The sequence below is a fragment of the Humulus lupulus genome, chromosome 7 (genome assembly GCF_963169125.1).
Source record: "Humulus lupulus chromosome 7, drHumLupu1.1, whole genome shotgun sequence".
NCBI lineage: Eukaryota > Viridiplantae > Streptophyta > Magnoliopsida > Rosales > Cannabaceae > Humulus > Humulus lupulus.
This window is the reverse complement of record NC_084799.1, coordinates 165627699-165654662: the sequence shown is the minus strand read 5'-3', so window position 1 is coordinate 165654662 and position 26964 is coordinate 165627699. Positions and strand designations below refer to the sequence as shown.

General features: G+C 38.0%; 1 protein-coding gene across 1 annotated transcript; it reads right to left on the bottom strand.

Moving 5' to 3' along the window:
• Positions 1-422: 422 nt before the first annotated feature.
• On the bottom strand, positions 423-26601 carry LOC133788780 (molybdopterin biosynthesis protein CNX1). The gene is made up of 13 exons (XM_062226376.1): positions 26179-26601; positions 12680-12806; positions 11576-11706; positions 10981-11082; positions 10822-10905; positions 10114-10341; positions 4625-4815; positions 4329-4433; positions 3645-3953; positions 1982-2139; positions 1662-1768; positions 981-1037; positions 423-776 (listed from the first exon to the last, which is right to left on the bottom strand). Exons 1-13 carry the CDS (start codon positions 26383-26385, stop codon positions 561-563), a joined length of 2022 nt encoding a protein of 673 aa, XP_062082360.1. The 5' UTR covers positions 26386-26601; the 3' UTR covers positions 423-560.
• Between the last annotated feature and the right edge of the window lie 363 nt (positions 26602-26964).

Genomic DNA, 26964 nt, shown 5'->3' with positions numbered 1-26964 from the left:
GTAAAATAGATATTATGATTAGAAAAGTATGTATTAATTAACAGATTTAAAATTTTAGTTAAAAATAGAAAGAGTTAACTAAAACCGGGTAATTTCTTCATTTTTTTTTAGTTACATAGAATTCTTTAAAAAGTTTCAATAGTATCAGATTATCCTAGGATACCCCATATAATATAGTAAGACATGGGCAGAAATTTTTGTTTTAGAACTAAATCGTCAAATAGGCTTACTTTACCCGTTACCATCCCCAATTTGCTTAGTTCATAACTATATTATTTTCTTCTTGCTTTATATTTATAGTTAATTACTGGAGTACTAGAGATGAAGTTTTGTTAAATAAAATTAGTTTTTTTTTTTTTTTTAAATAATCTTATATATATAATTTCTTTTTATATTATTAATAGTTAAAACAAACACAAAAGTTATGGAATATTTACTCCACCGGAAATATTATTATTATTATTATTATTATTATTATTATTATTGTAAGTACTTCTCTGCTAATATATTAAGAAATAAGCGCATCATGAATTGATAAATTTACAATTATCAGACGACGCTTAGCCACAAGAGCAGGAGGTCTTTCCGCTACCAGCAGAGGCCAATTTATAACTACGCTCCCACTCATCTGCAGAAGCCGCTTCTGCATGAGGAACGTGGCGGGGATGTTTCTCTCTCTTGTCACCCCTTATCTGCTTCAATGCATGCTTAAGGGCAGGTAACAACGCCTCCATGCACTCCCCAACTGCGTTTGGATTCCCAGGCATGTTGATGATCTGAAAATTTCAAGTGTAGAACTGTGTTATTCAAGAAATTCACACCAAATGAAATTTTCCCAGGATTGCTGGAGACTGTTGATTTTCTAAATCTGTTAACCTCTATGGGAAAAATGACTATTCCACACGAATGTTTAAATTCAAGTATGCATAATCCATGCATGATGGAAGAAAAGGGGGTATGCAAAGAGCGAGAGAGCGTACCAGTGTTGATCCCCTTATTCCAGCTGCAGAGCGTGAGAGCATAGCAGACGGTGTCACCTGATTCGATCACACACAACAACATTTAGATGACCAGTAAGAAGCACTTTACATAATATTATTAAAAACTATTATGATAAACCACCGCATGTATGATAAACACACTGGAAAATAGGCAAACACAACACAAGAACAAAATCAACAGAACTGGGACCAATATGATAAACATCAGGTATCTGAAGTGCAATACCATTCAAATCTCTCTTTAAAAATTTTATATAATGTAAATCACAATTGGACATGCGCCACTTGTTGCTAGCTCAGGTGGGTGTCTGAGTGTGCAAGCAAGGGGCTAGACCCCCCAGTTGGGAATAAGGGCCAACTATTTGTTATAAAAATATGACATGCAAATGCAGTATATTTATATAGGTGAAGGTTCAACGAGCCACAAGATATAGCATCTAAGTTTAATGCCAACTAAGGTACTAGCTTTCTAGCTTTCCATTCCCCAAAGTCCTGCTCCTCCACTACCTCCTTTCTTCCACTCCCAACCACATTCTCCAATTTGAACTTGTTCACAATTTCATTCACTTCAATCAACCATCCTCTCAAAACTTTTCCTCTTTTTAAGCGTTTCAATAATAACAATGAATTTGGTAAGGCAATAATGGGGTGAAACTTTACCTTCAAACTCTCTTGCATCATGACATACAGGAGTCCAGGTGTTTCTTTCTCAATACACTGTTTAGTTGCTTCGGGGGTTACATCCCGCGGGGAGAAACCAGTACCACCTTGATCAAGACAAAACTAACATTACAAAAGTGTTGAATTCAAAAAGACCATATGATAAATGATATCATGCTTGGTAGCATTTTACTTTCTGTATTTAATTTTTAAATGGATGATGAATATCTTCACCATTTTTAAAAACAAAAACAATATAAGCAAGAAAGCCCTTGTGGTTAACTCCAGCAAACAGAAATGTGAATACAAACAACTTTTACCAAGGGTGAGAATGAGATCCACTTTTTCAATATCACTCCATTTCTGCAGAACATCTTTGATTTTGCTCACATCATCAGGAACTGCAGCTGTCAAAACAACTCTAGCTCCTCCTAACTTTCCTGCTGATGAATTTACAACAGAAATTGCCCTAGGACCACTGCAAAGTTATAGATCTGGTTGTAAGACATTATGTAATTTCATAAAAGGACTCCAGCACATGCAAAGGGGAGGGATGAAATTAACTTGTTGCAAGCACGGGGTTATTCTTTACCATGACAAAGAAATACATCAATTACGTTGCTTAGGAATCAACAGGTGATCTTGAAACAAATATTTAAAAGAGTAATCAATGAGAAAAGTGTTTAACATTTATCTATGCAAATGTTGAGGCATACAGAATGAACATGATAAAAACTTAAATTTTATTTCCTTGTCTGGAACTCCATGGACTGGAAATGGTGTGGAATGTTGGGAAATTTCCCATGGGGCCGGCAGCATAGAATTAAATATGTTGCAAAGCATTTAGTATTTCCCATGCTTGTGCTTCAAACAGGAACAGTACCAACTTTGCTTTTCAACTTTGGCATCAATTAGTGACCTTATCAAAAAGTATATTCAATAAGGGGTATCCAGATGCAAGCAATTTTCAGTGTCAACCTTCAAAACCCCCAACATTAGAGTGATGTGATGATTTAAGAATACAGCTCAACAGTTTGCAGATGTTGAAGTATTGAGGGTTATCTTTTAATGTTTCTTTCCTTTTTGTTAGGAATAGTGGAAATGAGTGACGAGATGTTAATTTATATTAAAGAAATTCCATGGACTGGAAATGGGGTGGGAAGTTGGGAAATTGCCCAGGGGATCGGCATAGCATTAAATATGTTGCAAAGCCTTTTGTACTTCCCCTGCTTGTACTTCAAACAGGAGCAATACCAACCTTGCTCTTCTTTGGCATCAATTGGTGGCCTTATTGAAAAGTATACTCAAAAGGGGGTATCCAGATGCAAGCAATTTTCAATCCCAAACTTCAAAATCCCCAACATTAGATTGATGTGATAATTTAAGAATATAATTCAACAACACAGATGTTGAAGTATTAAGGGTTATTTTTTAATGCTTCTTTCCTTTTCGTTGGAAATAGTTGAAATGAGTGAGGAGACATTAATTTATATCAAAGAATTTAGTACTTCCTATGCTTTCCATTGACAAGGAGCAAAATTAACTTTTTCTCTATCTTCTTTAGCATCAATTTTGTACTTTATTTGAGTATATATAACAAGAAGAATCCACATGCAATTAAGCTTTGAAACTGACTATCCAAATCCCAGTCCCTGACACCAGAACAATCAGATACTAAGCCACTTAAAAGGTATGGCTTAGGAGGGTCACCAGGTGGCTTAAGTAAACATCTTATTGAAGAGCGTTCACCCATTCAATCTCAAACTTTGAGAAGGAGGAACATCAACTCTACTATCAATTTGTCATCCAGAAAGTGACCCTATTGAAAACAATAATTCAAAGGGTTGTATCTAGATGCATTAGTCTCAGAACCAAGTTTCCTATATGATTCTCAAGAAAACAAGTATAGATGATAGATTAATATTACACAAAGCCAACATCATCTTTAAATAGTAAATGTGTCTGTATTATGAAGTTTCATACCTTCTATCTGGTCCAGCCCCTGATGCAACAGTATCACTAACTGTAAGAATAGCTAATCTGAATTCAGAAGCTTGATAGTCATTTGCATTTATTTCCTTTTTTGCATTTGCTTGCAAAGTAGAAGTTGGATTGATTGTGGAAGGATTTTTGCTAATAGCAATTCTGCCTAAATCAGAAAATATGATGGCTGACAAAGAAGAACCAGCAGGCATTACACTTCCTGTTGCTGGCAATTCTAGTAATGCATTAGCAGACTTCATACTTAAAAGTCGGCTGCTCATCTGATGACCAGTACTCTCAGCAACAAAACTTAAATACCCAAAAAGAAAATAAAACATAATTAGAAAAAAAAAATAGCTATATTTTAAAGAGTAATGATATGTGCACTAAAATTATGTACCAAAACATTGCACCAACTGATGTGGCAGTTTCAATTAACCAATCAAATTTATTTCAGAAGGGACCCATTGTTTTAAAAAACCCATGCCACGTCAGTTAGTGTAATGTTTTGGTGCATAATTTTGGTTCACATATCATTATCCTATTTTAAATGCGTCAAAGGAGGTAAAAAGAAACCAAGCATGTAGGAAGAAAAAAATAAAAAGAGGAAAGGTGGAACTGATCCCGGAATATTTAGTATTATAATTCAAGATGTCAAGATGGCAATTTCCTTGCTCAACTTACCCAGGCTTGCCTGATCCATCATCAACTTCCCAACTAACAATAGCACGATGAAATTCTGAACGGACTGGGTGTGTATTTATATGCTGGCGAAGACGGGCCTGCACTCTAAAAATAAAAAATAAGTGCTTTGGGGAAATGACCCACTTCAAAGTTTTTGATTTAGCAAATGACCTTGTTATCTGTTTATAAACTTGATTTATTAAATCATTAATCTGGGTTGTCAACATGCTTTGTCAATTTAAAAAGTAATTTAAATTTGGATAATTGAATATAAGGGAGAGAGAGCTTTCAGAAACCTTAAAAGATGGGGGTTTGCCCATCCAGCGAGGAGGCGGATGGCAGGTACCACAAAGAGATGGAAGCAGACTAAACTGCTCACAGGATTTCCTGGCAAACCAAATGCAAGAATCTTTTTTTCTGGCCTATCTGCAGCAGGTTTTGCAATGATCTCGGCAAATGTCAAAGGTTTCCCTGGTTTCATGTTAACCTGAATAACCAAATCAATGTTAGTTGGAGTTTTTATATTCTGGAAAAACTGCTTCTTATTTTTATCGTGAGATGAGTACATACATATTTACAAAGTATCCAGTACATATTGCTTAAAATATCTGTGGTAAATTAGGACCTAAATAATACACAAATTTGACTAATATAAAATATCAATATATTAGGAAACTAATCCCTAAGAATCAGCTATACAACTAGCCATACGCCTAGATTGATATTCTACACTCCCCCTCAAGCTAGGCGATATATATTTTCCAATCCAAATAGAACATAGTTGAGTGAGATTGTCTTGCTTTCAATTTTCTCATTGATGAAATGTTTGTCAATCTCCACATGCTTAGTCCAATCATGATGGACTGGATTCTTGGCAATTGCAATTGCTTATTGGTTGCCACACATGATCTTGATAGAATCTGAAGTTCCAATCTTAAGTTCGTTTAGCAGTCGCCGTAACCAAATTCCTTCACAAATGCCCAAGGCTAATGCACGGAACTCAGCCTCAACACTACTACGTGCTACCACTGCTTGCTTTTTGCTGCGCCATGTCACTAGATTACCCCAAATAAATGAGCAGTATCCTGATGTAGATTTTCGGTCACAAAGAGATCCAGCCCAATCAGCATCAGTATAAACTTCTAAGGTTCGATTAATAGTTTTTCTGAACATAAGCCCCTTCCCTGGATCCTTCTTCAAGTATCTTAGGATGCGGTAGACTGCTTCCAAGTGATCTACTGATGGGTTGCTAAGAAATTGACTAACAATGCTGACAGCAGACTTGTATCTGGACGGGTATGAGTTAGATATATCAGCTTACCCACCATGTGTTGGTATCGCCCCTTATCAGCTACCAATTCATCTGTTCAAGGCATTAGTTTGGTATTAGGATCCATAGGAGTTTCAACAAGTTTGAACCTAATCATGCCGGTCTCACGCAATAGATCTAAAATATATCTGCGTTGAGAAACTGAGATTCCCTGACTGCTTCGTGCCACTTCCATTCCTAGGAAATATTTTAGGAAACCCAAGTCTTTGATCTCGAATTCCTTAGACAATTGCACCTTCAGTCTCCTCATTTCGAGAACTATGTCATCAACGTAGACTATCAAAACCATGATCCTCCCATTTGAGAAGTGTTTAACAAATAGGGTATGATCTGCTTGTGCTTGGGAGTATCCATCCTGTTTAAGAACCTTCGTGAATCTGTCAAACCAAGCTCTAGGAGATTGTTTAAGTCCATATAATGCCTTTCTCAGGTTGCAAACCTTCCCCTGTGTCTCCTCAGTCCCAAAGCCAGAAGGTATATCCATATAGACTTCCTCGATTAGGTCTCCGAATAGGAATGCATTCTTGGCATCAAGTTGGAACAATGGCCAATCCTGGTTAACTGCAATAGACAATAAGACACGAACTGTGTTAAGCTTAGCCACTGGAGCAAAAGTTTCTTGGTAATCAATCCCATATGATTGAGTGAACCCTTTAGCCACTAGTCGAGCTTTGAATCTTTCTACACATCCATCTGCCTTTTGTTTAACTGAGAATATCCATTTACAGCCCACAGTCTTCTTTCCAGGAGGAAGTTTTGTTAATACCCAAGTACCATTCTTTTCAAGTGCGGTATACTCTGCTAAGGTTGGTTTGCGCCATTCTGGAACCTTTAGAGCCTCGTAAACCCAGTTGGGAATTGTGATTTTGTCCAAGGATGTCACAAATGTTTGAAATTTCGGAGACAAATTTGTGTAAGAGATGTAGTTACGAAGAGGATGTTGGGTGCATGATCGAACACCTTTTCTCTGTGCAATAGGAAGGTCCAACTTTGGGTCACAACCTGAATCTGACTGAGAACCATAATCTGCCTCACCTAGTATTCTTTCAAGTTCGACTTGGCTTAGGAGAGGCTCTTGACCTTGCTGATTTGGTACGGGAGAATTAGATTGTTCCTTCTGCCATAAACTTTTACAGCATCATCAGGAAGAAGAAGATGTTTAGGATAGACAGTGGGAGATTGTTCAGGCATGGATTTCGATGGGGAAGATGGGGATATATGTTGGATCAAATCTGAACTTGAATCTGAAATTGGAATAATTGAAGTATTAGAGAGAGAAGGCAAAGTGGAGGAAAGCTGTGATGGTGAATTCGGTTCAATGCGTGATGACCGTTCCCAATTCTGTGATTCACTTGTGTCATTCTCCCCTTGAATTGCAGAACTAGAGTAGAAATGATTTTCTTCAATGAAAGTAACGTCCATGGTATTATAAAACTTTCGGGTGTGGGAGAGAAACATTTGTAGCCTTTTTGATTGGATGAATATCCAAGAAAGATGCACTTAAGTGCACGAGCATCAAATTTACCACGAAATTGAGAATGAATACGAACAAAGGTTGTGCAACCAAAAAGTTTGAAAGGGATTTGTGACACAAGACGTGACGTAGGGAATAGATTCTGAAATGTTTGCAAAGGTGAGTGAAATTTGAGAACACGAGAAGGCATACGATTGATGAGATATGTTGCAGTGAGAATAGCCTCACCCCAAAATTTCTTAGGAACATTGGCTTGAAAAAGCAGGGACCGAGCAACCTCAAGTACATGACATTTTTACGTTCAGCCATACCGTTTTGTTGGGGTGTGTCAACACATGAATTGAAAAAGTCTTTGGTATTGTCAGTCTTGAGGATTTGAATATTTTCTTTAAACTGAGTTTGGACCATGACATGAAATTGTTGAAATATGTGTTTGGTTTCTGATTTGTCTTTCATAAGAAATGTCCAACATAATCGAGTATGATCATCAACTAACAACAAAAACCATCTAGCACCAGTTATACTAGAAATACGGAATAGCCCCCAAATGTCACCATGAATTAAAGAGAAATGGTGACTTGGTTTGTATGATCGTGGTGAATAAGTGTTCCGAGTATGCTTTACTAATTGACAAACTTCACAATGAAATAAATTGGGATTTATATTGATGAATAGAGAAGGAAACAAACGTTTCAAATACAGAAAATTTGGATGACCTAGACGAAAGTGCCACATCATGATTTCACTTTCCTTATTAGAATGACTAGCAGACTTGAGACTATGACTCAATTGACACTGGTAACTAACAGAATGGTTTGAAGGAGTGTTGACATCTAGAACATAAAGGCCTGCACGAAAATCAACATTGTCAATCGTCCTCCCCGAGCTCAAGTCCTGGAAAATACAAGATTTAGGAAGGAATTTAGTTGCACAGTTTAAGTCACAATTCAATTTACTAACAGATATAAGATTACAATCAAATTCAGGCATAAATAACACAGATTTGAGAGTGAGATTATTTAAGAGACAGATGGTTCCTGTTCCAATCACTTTGGCTCGTGTACCATTGGCAATACACACTGTTTGAAGGCTGGTACAAGATGAATAAGTTGTAAAAAGTGATCTGTCACCTGTCATGTGAACGGATGCCCCCGAGTCAATCCAAGACGAGGAGGAGGATTTAGCTGCATGTAGTGCCGAACTGTTGGAGCTTTGTGTGGGATTATTGGCCTTTTGTATGAGTTGCTGAAGAAGTTCTAATTGTTCCTTGCTGAAAGGTACAAGATTACCATGTTGACATGCTTCAGAAAAGGCAGCATGTCCTTTTGCCTCGCGGTCTCGATTTGGCTCCAATCAACGGGCTTTCCATGCAACTTCCAACAAGTTTCCTTCAAATGCCCAAGTCTTCGACAATGATCACACCAAGGGCGGCCTTTTCTGCCTCTATTATCATAGGTACTTTGGGAATAATTTCAAGTAGCAAAAGCTCCTGAATCTGGTAGGTCTTCTTTGACTGCTGCAAAGGCTGGAATTTCAGGGTATGGATTAGGATGAGATTACCCCAACATAACCCTTTTTCGACTGTCCTCTCTACGTACCTCAGAGAAGGCCTCTCGCAGACTAGGTAGAGGTTTGGTTCCAAGGATTCTGGCCCTTACTTCATCAGAGACTTGTCGAGTCCCTTGAAGAATTTGAAGACCCGTTTTTTCTCCACGATATTTTTTAAATATGCACGATCTTCAGTGCACTTCCAGTCGTGTGTCTCAAATAAATCTAGCTGCTGCCAATAGCGAGTAAAAGTCGTGAAGTAGGTTGTCACAGAATTCTCACCTTGACAAAGATCCTGGAGGGTGCTCTCCACATGAAATAGTTCGGCTGTGTTCTCGCCGCTAGAGAATGTTTCTCGTACTGCTTCCCATATATCTTTTGCTGTGGTGTACAACATAAAATTTTCTCCTATCTCAGTTGTCATGGAACTAATTAGCCATGATATGATCAGATTATTTTCTGCGCTCCAGGTCTTGTATTCTGCACTTTTTGAATCTGGTTTTGGGATGTCTCCAGTAAGATATTCATCTTTACTCCTTCCGCTTATGAACATCATCATTGACTGTGACCATTGAAATAGTTGTGGCCATTTAGTTTGTGAGTGGTGATGGGAATGAGATTACTTTCAGTGTTGGCTGGAGTTAGCTGAGAGATTGTAGGAACATTGGGAGAGGAATTAGTTGTAGATGAGTCCTTGGATGTTTGTTCAGATTCTGCCATGAAGGGATGATTTCGGAAATAGAGAAGGCTAAGGGCGGTTGTTTGAGAGGGAAAGGATAGGGTTATAGAATCTGGCTTTGATACCATGAAGCTTTTTATATTTTGGAAAAACTGCTTCTTATTTTTATCGTGAGATGAGTACATACATATATACAAAGTATCCAGTACATATTGCCTAAAATATCTGCTGGAAATTAGGACCTAAATAATACACAAATCTAACTAATATAAAATATCAATATATTAGGAAAGTAATCCCTAAGAATCAGCTATACAGCTAGTCATACACCTAGATTGACATTTGCAATGATCTCGGCAAATGTCAAAGGTTTCCCTGGTTTCATGTTAACCTAAATAGCCAAATCAATGTTAGTTTTGGTTTTTCTTGTAAGGACTTTGGATCTTGTGTTTGGTGTTCCAAAGGGTTTGCTTGTGTTACTTGCTAGTGGTGGATTTTTTTATTTATTCATCATAATATCTATAATATATATTTCTTGGAAGAATGATTGACCTATTTCATATCATATATATTCCGTTCTTCCAAAAAAAATGTTGTTTCTTATCAAAAGTATATTGATTTGTTTTTTCTTTTTATCAAAAATAAAAAGTTATAACAAATTATCATTAACTTGATAACATAATATCAACCTTTATAATGTACAAATCACATGTTAGCAGTGGAAGAAAAGTTAAAATACATGGATACAGTCTACCTTACTGAAATACACTGTTCCTCTCTTTTTGAGAAGTGGCTTGACATAATCCTTGTCTCCCATGGAAACACCACCAGAAGTTAAAAGAATATCGATACCAGCAGAAACTGCACCATCTACAACTCTCTCTAGTTCACCTTCATCATCTCTTACGATACCCAGGTCAAGTACTTTGCACTGCTGCTCTATTGCAGCTGCCAGTATCATAGCTCGATTTGAATCCCTAATCTGCACAAGAGTTGAATTAATTTCACAGTTAAAACTGTCCAGACCACATAGGAAGAAAGAAACCTTGATGAAATTCCAATGAATAGAAAAGATCTGTCCAACATTAAAGGAACATACAGTTCTTGTATAAAATTTACTATTGACAATCAATAATATATTCATTTCCTATATTTTGGTAGGTGGATACCGAAGGACTGAACGCAATAAAAACAGAGTAAATACACAGAAGAGTAAAAGAATGAGAGAGAAAAAAAAAAACTATCTCATGGATTCTCAGAAGTATCTCAAGCTTTCATGCTTTACCCTCGTGGGGAGGTGTTAGGTATTGATATTGATGACTTTCAATCTACAGTTCTGACTGATAATAATTGCAAACTGATAGCTTAAAGCTATCTCTTCGTATCATTGCCACTAGAAAATTTTGGAAAGGACTCCAGGGTTGAAATTTGAGCTTCTCCAATAGACATCCAATTCTAGTACCTGGCCACGACTTAAGCATTTTGTTGTTGGCTCTACAAGTTCATCTCCAGTAGAAAGGACAGCAACAGTTGGGGGACTGTATACCTGTCATGACAATTATAGATCAGCAATTTACAGCAATAGCAAGCACAAAGTAAACAAAGTATATTATTTAAATACCTTCACCATCATTACTCCAACAGTGGCGAGCAGGCCAATTTCTGAAGCTCCAAGTCTTTCTCCAGATTTTAAGACTACAGCATCTATTTCAATGTCACATCCCTGCAAGCAAATACATGAATGAACTTCTTCCCATAGGAACTAAAACAAATTACATACTACATTAACTTTGGGAATCTTATAAATGTTTCGGTCAATAATATTTAAGACGTACATAAATAAGTGTAATTAAGTACAAAAGCTCGCAATAGCCATTCCACATTGCATGCTAAAAGCACTCATGTTTCACTTGATAAAATACTGGTAAATATCCAATGAATAGCTGTAAGAGTATTTATAATCATCTATTACCACCACATGCACCAATTCACAAACTCTTGAGATTATCTTAAAGATCCAAACTAAACTCTTTCAATCAACATATACGAGAAAGTTGATTTGCAAAAAGTGAAAAGTCATATACTTATTTTGGTTTATGGGTGTAGATATCCATTTCTATCAATTCAACATTATTTTCTCCTATTACAACTATGTAATATTAAACAAACAAATTTTGAAAGTTCAATCAGCATATTGTCAAGTAATGATATTATACCACTGGACGGATATCTGTTCCTTTTCTTGTTTCCGCCAAGATTCTGACTCGTTTGGATTCAAGTGAAGACTCTTCAATTTGTTCGGTGTCTTCAACTTGAACAACAGCATCAGCTCCATCAGGTATAGGTCCTGAGCAAAAGCCATACCAACAATAGGAGGGAAGGAACAGAAATAAAAATCTATTAACAAAATGAAATTAACTTAGCAAAGATTTTACTCAACGTGTAAACTACTTCAACTGACCCCAAAGTTCCATCAATCACTTCACTCATATCGGTATCAAGAAGTCCTCACTTTTTGGGGACAACAATCAATTAACTCCATTAATGATACTATTTTGCATTAACTAAGATATTGTCAAGTTAAAACAGTATTATATTGATCAAATATAAGAGTCAACACAGTAAAAGATACTTAGATTAATATATTTTATTAAAAAGAGATAAGTAGAAAAATAATTCTGCTAAGGAGTAGCTGCTAATGAAATTCCTTCAATGGAGGAATTGATAGTCAAAGTATGAAACATTGTACATTAAACATAAGTTTTAGAGAGCTACCACCATTTCGCTAGTCTTATCAGGAATACAAGAAAAGTTGTCGTTAGCTTATGTATTAAGTTATTTAATTGAATCGAATATAATCACTTATTAAATCTTGTCGATGAGACAGTTGCTGATCTCCTTAACCTAATAACTATTTCTAATATCAACTTTATCCAAAAGGCAGTGCTTGTATCCCCCTACTAGGCCTCCCCTAATTCCTCTATACTCAGAATTAAAACCTCCAACCAATTTTAAACTTAGTTTTATTATATGCATTACCAAGTCATCCAGGAGATAGCTATCCAAAATCTTTAATGCTCAAAAAACGTGGCCAATTTCAGGATGAACCAAAGGTAAATAGATCCAGTTCAAACCTCCTGAATGTCGTTTCACAATAGAAGATGACTACACAAGTTGATGGCATTAAGTTAATAGCATAGAGTCTATCGAAGTAAGAGACGACAGAAAACCAGTGCCTCTGTTGGCCTCTCTTGCAAAAAAAAACGTGAGATGTGAGATGAAATTTCTTAAAAACAAAAATGAAATGAAAGCCAAGTCACCTCCAGTTGTGACATATGCAACAGTTCCTGAAGTCAAAGTGACACCAAGCCCATCATTTCCAGCTCTAGCTTCAGCAACCACTGGGTACTCACCCGGTCCATCTGAAGCCACAACAGCATACCCATCCTGAGCCCAAATGGTGTAGAACGAAAATTCAGTAATTAGAAAACAACATATAAATTACAAAAGCTTAGAATCAGACAAAAGTACTAATCTCCAAACATACAAGCGACCGCAATATGTAAAGGCCGTCTCCGAACTGTTGAAAATGATATTCATGCAGCAGCAGAATTAACACCACAACAATTGTACCAATCCGAAATTCAATTTTGTCTTTTCTGTATATTTTCCCAATGATTGTAAATCAAGGAATCATCCTTTGCAAAGGACAGTTTGTTAGAATTTCTTTATGCGAATATTCCAGACCTAGATTATTCCTCTGCTTGTATAAATAGAAGTCTATGTATTCATTCCTGAGTGAGCAAGATTAATACAACACAGTTTATTCAGTATATTCAGTCTCTGCCTATTCTAAGTTTTTCATTTTTTGATTTGGTATCTGTGAGATTTTGAATATTTTTCTGTGTTTTATTATCTCAAAGAGAGAGAATATATATACAACCTAGAATCTGACCTAATAAATACAAATAGCTAATTCTAGAAAGTACACCATTAAAATCCCCTAATTTTAGAAAGAATAAATATACAAAATATTTGGTATTAATACCAAATTGATTCCTATATACAGCTGTGGTCAACTTCCTAATTACTGAAATAAATTCACACTCCCCCTCAAGCTAGGTTGTGTATATCAAACATCCCAAGCTTGCAAATTAAATCTTCAAAACTAGTTCTTGGGAGAGCTTTAGTGAGGATGTCGGCTGTTTGAAATCTTCATGGAGTATAAATAGCTTTAACAATGGCATTCTCAATCTTCTCAGTGATGAAGTGCCTATCTATCTCAATATGTTTAGTCCTGTCACAATGAACAAGATTTTTTGCAATACTGATGGCAGCTTGATTGTCACAAAACATTTGGATACTCTTCTGTAAATACTCCCAGTTCACCAAGTAACTTTTTCAGCCAAATTCACTCACAAATGCCGAGAGCTAGAGCTCTAAACTTGGCTTCAGCTGAGCTTCTGGAAACAACTGTCTGTTTCTTACTTCTCCATGTTACTAGATAACCCCAAACATAAGAACAATAACCTGAAGTACTCCTTCTGTATGTTATTATCTCCTACCCAGTCTGCATCAGTGTACACTCTGATTTCCTTATTTTCATTCTTCCTGAATAGCAGACCTTTTCCTGGAGTCATCTTGAGGTATTTTAGGATTCTTGTAACCGCTTCCATGTTTTCCTCTGTTGGATTATTCATGTATTGACTCACCACACTAACAGGAAAACCAATGTCAAGTCTGGTGTGAGATAAATAAATAAGGCGTCCAACTAGCCTTTGATATCTCCCCCTGTCCATAGGGGTCTGATCTGTCCCCGAGCCAATTTTCTTGTTCGAATCCATTGGAGTTGAGGCTAGTTTACACCCAAGCATTACTGTTTCTTTGAGTAACTGTAGAACATACTTACGTTGAGAAACAAAAATGCCATGTCTTGATCGTGCAATTTCCATGCCAAGAAAATATCTGAGATACCCTAGATCTTTAATCTCAAATTCCTTTGATAAGAAACTTTTCAACCTTACTAGTTCCTCCTTGTAATCGCCTGTTAATATTATATCATCAACATAAACAATTAGGATAGCTATCCTTTCATCTGAGTGAGTTTGACAAACAATGTGTGATCTGCCTGACATTGAGTATAGCCATTCTGAATGATTGACTTAGTGAATTTTCCAAACCATGCTCGTGGAGATTGCTTAAGGCCATATAGAGATTTTTTGAGTCTACATACTTTATCCTGGTTGGATGAATTCTCAAAACCAAGTGGAATATCCATATAGACTTCTTCTTCAAGATCTCCATTCAAGAAAGCATTCTTAACATCTAGTTGGTGCAGTGGCCAGTCCTGGTTTGCAGCAAGAGAGAGAAGAACACGAATGGTGTTGAGATTAGCAACGGGTGCAAAGGTCTCTTGATAATCTATCCCATAAGGCCGAGTGAAACCCTTGGCAACCAAGCGAGCTTTAAACCTCTCAATGCTACCATCTGCTTTATGCTTAATAGTGAATACCCACTTGCATCCCACGGGTCTCTTCCCAGTTGGCAATTTTGTGATTTCCCAAGTACCATTCTTCACCAGGGCGTTGATCTCATCTTGTACAGCCTTTTTCCAACTAGGATCAATCGGCGCCTCTTGAATTGTATGGGGAATTTGTACACTGTCAAGAGTATAAACAAATGCCTGATAGGACGGAGATAAGATTTTGTAGGACACAAAGTTGCCAATAGGATGTTGAGTACAAGCTTGAACACCTTTTTTTAAAGCAATAGGCAGATCATCATTTATATGAATAACATTATCATGACTAGGATTACTCAAACCTGAATGTATTTCTGGAGGATGTGGATCCAGTTCCGATTCATGGTGGCACTCAAGATGTATTCAATCTTTTAATTCTTTGTCAGAATTTTTCCTTCTTTGGTAGACATGGATCTCTTTAGGTTCTTGTTGTTGAGGCTCAATAGTCATAAGTGGATCTTGATTTTCTATGACTTGGGAAGAACTAGATGGACCTTGATTTTCCATGACTGAAGAAGTCGAAGAAATGTCCTTGACTGGATTGGAAAATTGATCAAGAGGTGGAGTATGAGTATGAGTACCCAGAATAATGTCAGTATGGGTACCTGGAATACTCTCCCAAAGATGAGATTCATTTACATTCTCCCCCTGAATCTTAGATTTGTAGTAAGCATGTTTTTCAAAAAGGGTTACATCCATAGAGTTATAAGTTTTTCGAGTAGTAGGAGAATAACACTTATAACCCTTTTGATGGGAGGAATAACCAATAAAGATACATTTGATAGACTTAGGATCTAACTTACTACGATGTTGTGAATAGAGATGGACAAAAACAGTGCATCCAAAGATTTTAGGGTCAACAAAGCTAATGAATCGAGTATGAAGGAATAGTTGTAAAAGAGTTTGACAAGGAGTTTGAAATTTTAGCACCTTGGATGGCATCCGATTGATGAGGTATGCGGCAGTAAGAATGGCATCACCCCAGAAGAATTTGGGAACATGAGTCCCAAACATGAGAGACTGAGCAACTTCAAGGAGATGTCGATTTTTGCGTTCAGCAATTCCATTTTGCTGAGGAGTATCAACACAAGAACTTAAGTGAATGATGCCTTGTTGTATCAGATAAGGACCAAGAACAGAATTAAAGAAGTCTTTGGCATTGTCAGTTTTGAGAATTTGAATCTTTGTGTGAAATTGTGTTTGAATCATAGAATGAAAGCGCTGAAATATTTCACTCATTTCTGTTTTATTTTTCATGAGAAACACCCAAGTTAATCTCGTGTGATCATCTATAAAAGATACAAACCATCTTTTTCCCAATATAGTGTTAACCCGCGAAGACCCCCAAACATCACTATGAATTAATGAAAAAGGTTTGGATGGTTTATATGTTGATCTAGAATAACTATTGCGAGTGTGTTTTGCAAACCGACAAATTTCACAGCAAAAAGAGTTTGGATTTTTATTAATAAATAAAGAGGGAAACATTTTTGACAAATACAAAAAATTTGGATGACCAAGACGATAGTGCCATAGCATAATATCACTATCTTTATTAGAACAAGAAATGGATTGATTATTCAAAGAAAGCAAACTAAACTTTTGGGTTATGCTAGTAGATTGAGTTTCATTCCTTAGAACATAAGGACCAGAACACATCTCAGCACTGCCAATCCTCCTCCCCAAATCCAAGTCCTGAAACACACAAAGATTTGAGAAAAATTTAGTCACACAATGGTGGTCACGAGTAAATTTACTAATAGAAAGTAAATTACAATCCAATTTCGGTACATAGAGTACAGAAGTGAGGGTTAGGTCCTTATTAATGATGACTGAACCCAAACCCTCAACTTTAGAGAGTGTACCATCAGCAATTTTGACAGTATGATTTCCTATACTCATGTGAAACTCAGAAAAATTTGATGCATCTCTTGTCATGTGATCTGAAGCCCCGGAATCAAGAATCCAAGATTTAGTAGTTCTTTTATTGACAAAATAAGCTACTGATTTATTACCTCTTTCTGCCAACATTCCAATACCATGAGTGGCAGTCAACAGAGTGGAGGACTGACTTAGAAGCTTCTGAAGGGCCTCAAGTTGAGCTTTAGTGAATGGAGCTGACTCAGTTGCCTCACTTTTTCCTTCAGCTGTGAAACCAGTAGTGGCAGCAACATTCCCCCTACTCTCACGATCACCCCAAGACTTTGGCTTCCAATTTGGAGGCTTTCCATGGATTTTCCAGCACGTTTCTTTGTAGTGTCCAGGTTTTCGGCAGTGATCACACCAAGGGCGCCCCTTAGTTTGACGAGTATTAGGGGTAGCTTCATGGAACTATCTTTCAGCAGCAAGGGCAGATGATTCTTGATCTAAAAAAGAATTTTGAGAACCCATCATAACCTTTTTCCTACTTTCTTTAAGACGGACTTCAGAAAATGCTTCTTTGACCTTAGGAAGTGGCTTGGTGCTCATGATTCGACTCCACACTGCGTCAAGATTTTTGTTAAGGCCATGAAATTTGAAAGTTCTCTCTCTCCACAATAGTACGATATAGAGTAGTGTCGTCACTGCATTTCCAAGCATATTCTTCAAATAAATCTAGCTGCTACCAATACCGTGTGAGAGTGTTGAAGTATTGCGTGACCGAGGTATCATCTTGGCGGAGATCGAACAAGGCAGCTTCGATTGCAAAAAGTTCCGAGATATTTTTAGAACTTAAATAAGAATCTTTGACAGCATCTCATAATTCATTTGCTGTGGCATATAAGAGAAAATTTTCTCCTATGTCATTGTTCATAAAACTGATCAGCTATGATTTAATCATGTGATTATCAGATTTCCAAGCTTTGAATGTAGGATCATCTTGTTTTGGAGCAGAGATTTCACCCGTGAGATACTCCTCCTTGCCTTTTCCACCAATATACATCACCACAGATTGGGACCATTGAAGATAATTGTGCCCATTAAATTTGTGACTGGTAACCAGGGAGATAGCTTTATTGTCATGAGAGGGAGTTGGAGTAGAGAGGGGCTGATCTGGTTAGGAGGTCTTGGAGGTTACCTCTGAGATGGAGCTGTCTTTTTCGGCAGCCATGGTAGTCAGAAAAGAAGGACAGAGATGGACACACGGAGAAGAGGAGGAAAAAAAAAATTTTGGAGAGCTAGGCAACAGAACCTTGCTCTGATACCATGTGAGATTTTGAATATTTTTCTGTGTTTTATCATCTCAAAGAGAGGGAATATATATACAACCTAGAATCTGACCTAATAAATACAAATGTCTAATTTTAGAAAGTACACCATTAAAATCCTCTAATTTTAGAAAGAATAAATATACAAAATATTTGGTATTAATACCAAATTGATTCCTATTTACAGTTGTGGTCAGCTTCCTATTGAGGCCGAACCTAAACCTGTGCTCGAGAGATAGCTGTCTATATACTGATAAGGGATGTATGGATTCTCGAGAAGAGAGGAGCCGTGGTGGTCCCTCCCGAACCGCCCGGATCCCACGAGTGAATAGAAAGTTGGATCTACATTGGATCTCACCTGAATGAATCGCCCCATCTATCCTCCTGAGGAGAAGTTTGGTTTCAAACCCCGGTTCGAACAGGAGAAGTACGCCATGCTAATGTGCCTTGGATGATCCACATCTCAGGGTCAGGCGCTGATGAGCACATTGAACTATCCATGTGGCTGAGAGCCCTCACAGCCCAGGCACAACGACGCAATTGTCAGGGGCGCGCTCTACCACTGAGCTAATAGCCCGTCGTGCGGGTACTGAAATAAATCCACAGTATCAGTAGCCTTATAGGACCAACGTACATGGATCCCTCTTCCTAGTCCTCTACTGACTCCACTGGCCTCCCTACAAACCCAGATAACGTTCGAACCCCACCACCACCTCCTCCTGCTCCACCTCAAGCCCCTGTTCCACCACTAGCCCCTATTCCCGCCCCAGTTCCTGCTCCTAATCTCCCTACTATACCCCAATATCAGTTTTTTCAGCACCTTGCTCCCCTTACTATTAAGTTAGATAGGCCAAATTAATCATACGGGAGGTCCCTAGCTCTAAGTACTGTTCGTGCTTTTGACCTTGATGGTCATCTTCTTGGCACCACCATCGCACCAGACTGTTTTCTGGCTGCTCCAAACCCTGCCCTTCCTAATGGGCTTGCTCCCAATTCTGACTATACAGTCTGAGCCCGAACCGACCAAGCCTTAATGAGCTGGTTGTTTAACTTCATCACTGAGGTGATGATGGGCCATGTTGTTAGATGTGCCTCTTTTCATGAGATTTGGGCTGTTTCTGAGTCCATGTTTACTACTCAATCCAAGGCCCATTCCATCCAAACTAGACTCCAGTTACAATCCCTCAAAAAGGGCTCCCTTACCATTCACGACTGTATGCTCCATATGAAAACCCTAGCTGAAAGTCTCTCTGCCGCCGGGCAACTTATTACTGATGATGAGCTTCTTCTTTACATCCTAGCAGGTTTAGGGAGTGATTATGACCTTGTTATTGTGGATATCACCTCAAGCCGAGACACTATTTCTCTTCAAGAGGTTCAATTTCTTCTTCAAAGCCAAGAGTTGCGTCTTGACCAAGCTAATGCTTCTCTCTCCGACATCTCCGCTCCATCTGCGAATGTTGCTCAGTCACATCATCCTCCCAACTCGAACTCTTTTGTATCTCGCGACAACAACTATCCCCGTGGTCGAGGTCGTGGCCGTACCATCCGTGGTCGGGGTTCCTCAAATCGCCCTCTCTATCAGCTGTTCAACCGTCCTGGCCATCTCGTTGTCAAATGCTACCATCGCTTTGATATTTCTTTTCAAGGTTCCTCCTCTACTGGTGCACCTCCTCCCACCATCGACAGCTCCTCAAACTCTACTAACAGTGGTCGGCAAGCTCTTCTTGCCTCTCCAAACATCACCACTGACTCGGCCTGGTACCTAGACAATGGTGCCTCTCACCACGTCACCAATGATGGCAACTCCATGGCCAACAAATTTGAGTATTGAGGTAGTCACTCTCTTATCATTGGTAATGGTCAGTCCTTGTCTAATACTTATATTGGTTCCTCTAATGTTAAATTTAAAGATGGTCCCCCCAACCCTTGATTTTAAATAACCCCTGATCTTAAATAACATTATACTTGTTCCTTCCATTACTAAAAACTTGCTCAGTGTTCATCAACTCATTCATGATAATGCAATATACATTGAGTTTTATGTTGATGTTTGTTTTGTTAAGGAAATCACTTCGAGGAAGGCAATACATCAGGGGAAATTGCATGAGGGCCTCTATCAACTTCGCTTACCAACTCTGTTCACCTATCTTGCTGCTTGTTTAGCTTCTACTAATTTACCATGTTTTTCTTTAAGCTCCAGTCTGTCTTTTTTTTCTAGTCCTAGTCCTAGTAATGCTTCTAAAGCAAGTCCTAGCTGTGTTTGGCATATGCTCCTTGGTCATCCCAGTCTTAATGTAATGAAACAACTTTCAATGAAATCTAATTCCAAAGTTTCTGTTTTCACTGATTATTGTACTACTTGTGCCATTGCAAAATCTAAACATTTGCCCTATTCCAACTCTACGACCAAAACCACCTCTGTTTTGGAACTGTAAGTTACCGTGTTAGTGTAGAAAGGAATTAGTCGTAGGGTGTTTCCTTAGACTTAGGAGTTAGTTTTAGTTAGTTCCTATCTTTATGGGTTTAATATTTTTAATTTGTTAGTTGTTGTACCCTATATATGTCGATTGACACATTAGTGAAAGATAATATTTTATATTCACTTAAACTACATGGTATCAGAGCTTAATAAACCCTAGATTCTCGACTACCCTAGAAAACCCTAGATCAACTAAATTTTCCCTTCTCCAATGGCTGATATAGCCGAAGACTCTACCAGAGAAAACCCAAGTACTATCCCAACTCAGAAAAATACCACCACATCTGTTCAACAGACTGCTGTCATTGATGTTGTTCACTCATCTATGCAAATTACTATGCATAGATTGAACGAACATAATTATTTAGAGTGGTCACAATCTGTCAAGCTTGTTGTTGATGGCCGAAGAAAGCTTCGATTTTTCACTGGAGAGAAGAAGTCGGAGACAGATGATGCTGGTTATGGGGTGTGGAGATCGAAAAACTCACTGGTCAAGGCATGGCTGCTCAATTCTATGGATGCTTCAATTGCAAAGCCTCACATGTTCATGACTACAGCCAAGGAGGTATGGGACTCAGTGCGTGATACTTATTCTGGTTTAGAGAATTATTCTCAAATTTTTTAGCTAAAGACTCGCCTATGGCAATCCAAGCAAGGACAGTGTAGTGTCATAAGCTATTACAATGAGATGGTGGCTTGGTGGCAAGAACTGGACCAATACAATAACGACGTTTGGGAAAGTCAGGCTGATCTGCTCCAACACAAGCGTGAAGAAAGTAACCGTGTATTCATGCTCCTTACTGGAATTAACCAAAATATGGATGAGGTAAAAGGGAGGATTCTTGGCCGCAGACCATTGCCATCAATCAGGGAGGTTTTCTCTGAAATAAGGGTGGAGGAGAGTCGTCGAAAAGTCATGTCCAGCAATGAATCTTCATCTGTATCAGGTAACGAGGTTTCAGCTTTATTTGTTAAAGAAGCTGAGACTAATAATGATAAGAAAAAGAAGCCGAGGGATTTACACAAACTTATGGTATTGATTACATCGAGGCATTTGCTCCAGTTGCCAAGCTAAATATTGTTCGAATTTTGTTGTCTATCGCACCTAACTGGACCGGCCTTTACGACAGTTCGACGTGAAGAATGCTTTCTTGAATGGAAGATTGGAAGAGGTAGTGTATATGCTTCCACCACTAGATTTTGAGAACAAGTTTGGCACGAAAGTTTGTAAGTTGGAAAAAGCTCTTTATGGGTTAAAATAGTCACCAAGAGAGTGCTTTGAGAGGTTTACTTAAGTGGTAAAAAAACAAGGCTATTCTCAAGCACAATCTGATCATACCTTGTTCACTCGTCACTTGAACAATGGAAAAATTGCAGCTCTAATTGTCTATGTTGATGATATTCTCCTAACAGGGGACGATCTAGAAGAATTAGAAGCAATGAAAAACAGACTCTCCAAGGCGTTTGAGAAAAAAGATTTAGGAGAGATGAAATATTTTTTGGCTATGGAAGTGGGACGGTCCAAACAGGGGATTGTTATTTCCCAACAGAAATATGTTCTTGACCTGTTAAAAGATTCAGGAATGAGTGAGTGTTGTCCAATAGACACTCCTATTGATCTGAACAAAAAGCTTGGTGAGATTCACCAAGGAAGATTAGTAGATGTGGAACACTATCAAAGACTTGTTGGGAGGCTTATCTATCTATCTCATACTCGACCTGATATTGCCTTCGCTGCGAGTATGGTAAGTCAGTTCATGCATCGTCCTTACAAGGAACATCTTCAAGCTGCTTATCGCATTCTAAGATATCTAAAAGGTTGTCCTGGTAGAGGTCTTCTCTTCAAGAAGAGAGATAACAGAAGTATTGAAGCATTTACTGATACTGATTGGGCAGGTTTGATCACAGATAGGAAGTCAACTTCGGGATATTGCAATTTGTTTGGGGAAATTTAGTGACTTGGAGAAGCAAGAAACAGAGTGTGGTTGCAAGGAGTAGTGCAGAAGCATAATATAAAGCTATGGCTAACGGGGTATGTAAGATTTTGTGGATAAACTGTGTGCTCAAGGAACTGAAGCTACAAGTTGGTATGCCTATGAAACTGTTTTGCGACAACAAGGCTGCCATAAGTATTGCATATAATCTTGTGCAACACTACCGGACCAAACATATAGAAGTTGATTGACACTTTATAAAAGATAATCTGGAAGCAGGAATAATTTGTATACCATTTGTAAAATCTGAAGATTAGACTGTAGACATTCTTACAAAAGGGTTGTTTAAACCTACATTTGATTTACTTGTATACAAGTTGGGTATGTTTGATATTTACATACCAACTTGAGGGAGAGTGTAAGTTATCGTGTAAGTGTAGAAAGGAATTAGTCGTAGGGTGTTTGCTTAGACTTAGGAGTTAGTTTTAGTTAGTTCCTATTTTTATAGGTTTAATATTTTTAATTTGTTGGCTGTTGTAACCTATATATGTCGATTGACACATTAGTGAAAGACATAATTTTATATTCACTTAAACTACGGGAACTACTTCACACTGATGTATGGGGTCCTGCCCCTATTGCATCAAAAGATGGTTTCAGATATTATGCTCATTTATTGACAATTACACTCGGTTTACATGGATATTTCCTATGCGACTTAAGTATGATGTCAAAAAAAAATTTCCCATGTTTCAATCTCTTGTTGAACGTAGGTTTACCACTAAAATTAAGACTGTTCAGTTCGATTGGGGAGTGAATATCATAGTCTCGCCCCCTTCTTCCAAGAACTTGGGGTTCATTTTCAACACCCTTGTCCTCATGACCTTCAACAAAATGGTACCGTTGAGCGAAAGCATCGCCACATTGTTGAAATGAGGCTCACCTTACTAGCACAAGCTCATATGTCGATTTTTTTTTTGTGGGAAGCCTTTTCCAACTCCACATATCTCATTAATTTACTACCGACCCCGTGCTGTCCAATAAGTCCCCATTTGAGTATTTAATTTATGTTGCACTAGATTATTCACATTTGCGAGTGTTTGGATGTTTTCCTCACCTTCGAGCTTACAGCACTCACAAACTTGATTTTCGGTCTACTCGTTGTATTTTTATAGGATACAATCCTAATCACAAGGGCTACTTTTGTCTTAGTTCCAGTGGTCGTGTCTTTGTTGCCAAGTGTCATTTTCCATGAAAATAATTTTTCCTTTTCCACAGGCTCCTTTTTAGCATCTCAATCAAACTCGCACACTTCTGATCACAGTAACTGGTTTTCTATTCCAATATTTTCTCCAGGTGTATCTCCTACCTCTGTTGCCGCGACTCCCCCAGCTGCTCGTCTGATGTATTGCCTTCCACAAATGATGCTCCTTCCTTACATCAACCTGAAACTGGTATGCATTCTCCCTCATCCTCTTCTACTTCTCAGTCCCATGCATCACCCTCCTCTCATGAAACTACTCTAATTCTTGATCTCCCCATTCCTATACATCAACCTTCCCAAATCATCTTTCGTCATCCTATGATTACAAGATCCAAAGATGGCATTTTTAAAACTAAAATATATACTTGTTCTCCTGTGTTATCTTCAAATTTAACAATTGATGTTGAGCCTATATTAGCTAGACAGGCATTGTCCATTCCCAAGTGGAAAGAGGCTATGGATCTCGAGTATAATGCTCTCTTGCACTCAAACACTTGGACCTTAGTTCCTGCTCACAGTGATATGAATGTGGTAGCTAATTAGTGGGTATTTCAGGTCAAGCATAGCTATGATGGTTCAATTCAATGATATAAAGCACGATTAGTGGCTAAAGGTTTTTTGCAAGCACCTGGTATCGATTTCTTTGAGACATTCAACCCAGTTGATAAACCTTCCACTATTCATCTCATCCTTACACTAATTGTTGCTAATGGATGGGATATCCAACAAGTTGACATTAACAATGCTTTTCTCAATGGGGCCCTTGATGAAGTTGTCTATATGAAATAGCCCGAGGGCTATATTGATTCTCATCAACCTACTGTTGTTTGTCGCCTAAACCGAGCCCTCTATGGACCTCAAACAAGCTCCATGTGCCTGGTTTTGCTACTCTACGGTCCTTCTTGCTTCGACTTGGCTTTCAAAATTCTAAGGTCGACACCTCCTTGTTCATCTACAAGCATGGCACTACAGTTCTGTAACTTCTTGTCTACGTCGACGATATTCTTCTTATAGGTGGTAATCAAGCTGAAGTTTCAAAAGTTATTGCATCTCTCAATACCCAGTTTGCTCTCAAGACTCTTGGGTCTGATACTTATTTTCTTGGATTTGAGATTGTGAGGGGCATCAAAGTCTACACCTCTCAAACTAAATACTCACTTGATCTACTACAGAGAAGTGACATGGTTGATTGCAAACCAACAGCGACTCCAATTTGCCAAGGAAAAAAGCTATGCCTATATGACAGCGAGCCTTTTTCAGATGTTACATTTTTCAGAAGCACAATAGGAGGGCTACAATATTTAACACTCAACAGACCTGATATCTTTTTATCAGTGAACAAATTGAGTCAGTTTATGCATGCTCCTACACAGAATCACTGAGTAGCTTGCAAAAGAATACTACGATACATCAAGGGAACACTTGGTCATGGAATTTTGTTTACACCAACAAGACAATTGAATGTGGAAGGTTATTGCGACTCAGATTGGGTAGATTCATTGGATGATCGTCGTTCAACAACTAGCTATGCTATCTATTTTGGAAGAAACTTGATTTCATGGAGCACGAAGAAACAGAAGGCGATAGCTCGCTCAAGTACAGAGGCCCAAATACCGAGCACTAGCCCAAAGTACATCAGAATTGGTATGGCTTCATTCTTTGTTCACTGAAGTGGGAGTAAAAATTCATGGAACTCCCATGTTATGGTGTGATAACGGTAGTGCAAGACAACTAGCCAATAATCCAGTATTTCACATAAGAACTAAACATATTGAGCTAGATGTCCATTTCAATAGAGAGAAAGTTGAAAGCAAGTAATTGGAAATTGGGTGTGTACCCACTGAAGAGCAAACTGCACATATTTTAACAACGGCACTTAGTATCTCAGCATCATTTTCTGAAAAACAAGCTTCCGGTTTTGCCTTCACCAACCATAAGCTTGAGGGGCGTGTTGAAAATGATATTCATCATGCAGCAAAAATTCAAGATGACGCCAAAGAATTCCTAAATAGATAATCATTGACAGCACAATAATTGTACCAATCTGTTATTCAATTTTGTCATTTCTGTATATTTTCACAATGATTGTAAATCAAGGAATTGTCCTTTGCAAAGCACAGTTTGTTAGAATTTCTTTATGCGATTATTCCAGATCTAGATTATTCCTCTGAGCTTGTATAAATAGAAGCCAGATTAATACAACACAGTATATTCAGTCTCTGCTTATTCTAGGTTTTTCATTTTTTTGACTCGAACCCACAAATAACCCAAAACCCGGCAATAATAAGTCAAAAAATTAAGGAAAAAAAAATTCCAAGTGGAACAATTTATAGACTTAAAGAAGAAACTAAGCAATACCCAGTAGCTAATACATTATGAAACGACAAAAAAAAAACAGTGGAATATGTAAAGATATGGCTATTGTGTGACCTTAATAGACGCAGGATAAGGAGGCAAAGGGTCTTGAGCTTGAACATCTTCAGCCAAGACCTTACCAAGCGCATCGTGAAGGGGCACGGTGATCGGGGACAGACGCTTGGCAACTCCCAGCACCATTTGCAGAGCCTCATCCACTGTAAAGATGGAGGTTTTGGTTCCAATCCTAGTAACTTCTTGAGCTTCCCCAGTTGCTTCCATTGATGACCTTTTTCGTTCGGAATGGATAGATAGAATAGCAAGAGGAAAATGTGGAGAGGAGGCTGACTGAAGGAAATGAGAGGAAATATGCTTCCGGTGCTTCACTTTATAAATATATTTATATATGTAAAAAATTTGGGTAGTTCACTATAGATACAACTCCATTAACTTTTTTTTTTTTTTTGTCATGTTTAGTTTGGTTGAATGTAGAACGGAATCAAAGTTCTATTTTATTGTTTGGTCTGGCATTTTGAGTGTTGGAATCAATTCCAATGAAATGCTCATTTTCCTACCTTTGGTGGAATCTCCGTCACCACGTCTCTTTTGTTAATCCTCCATTGCAATCATATTTACAGATTTATCGATTCGTGAACAGTTTTCAGCATAATTTTTGTTATGATAATGTATATTATAGCTATTTAGAGCATTTGCAAATTTTTAGAAAATTCTAAATAGTTTACATTACCGAAAACTAGATTCAAACGTGTTGTTTTCCACGCGCAAAAAAAAATTAGTCACGCGTGCAACAACGTGTTTGAACTTAGTTTTCGGTACTGTAAACTATTCAGAATTTTATGA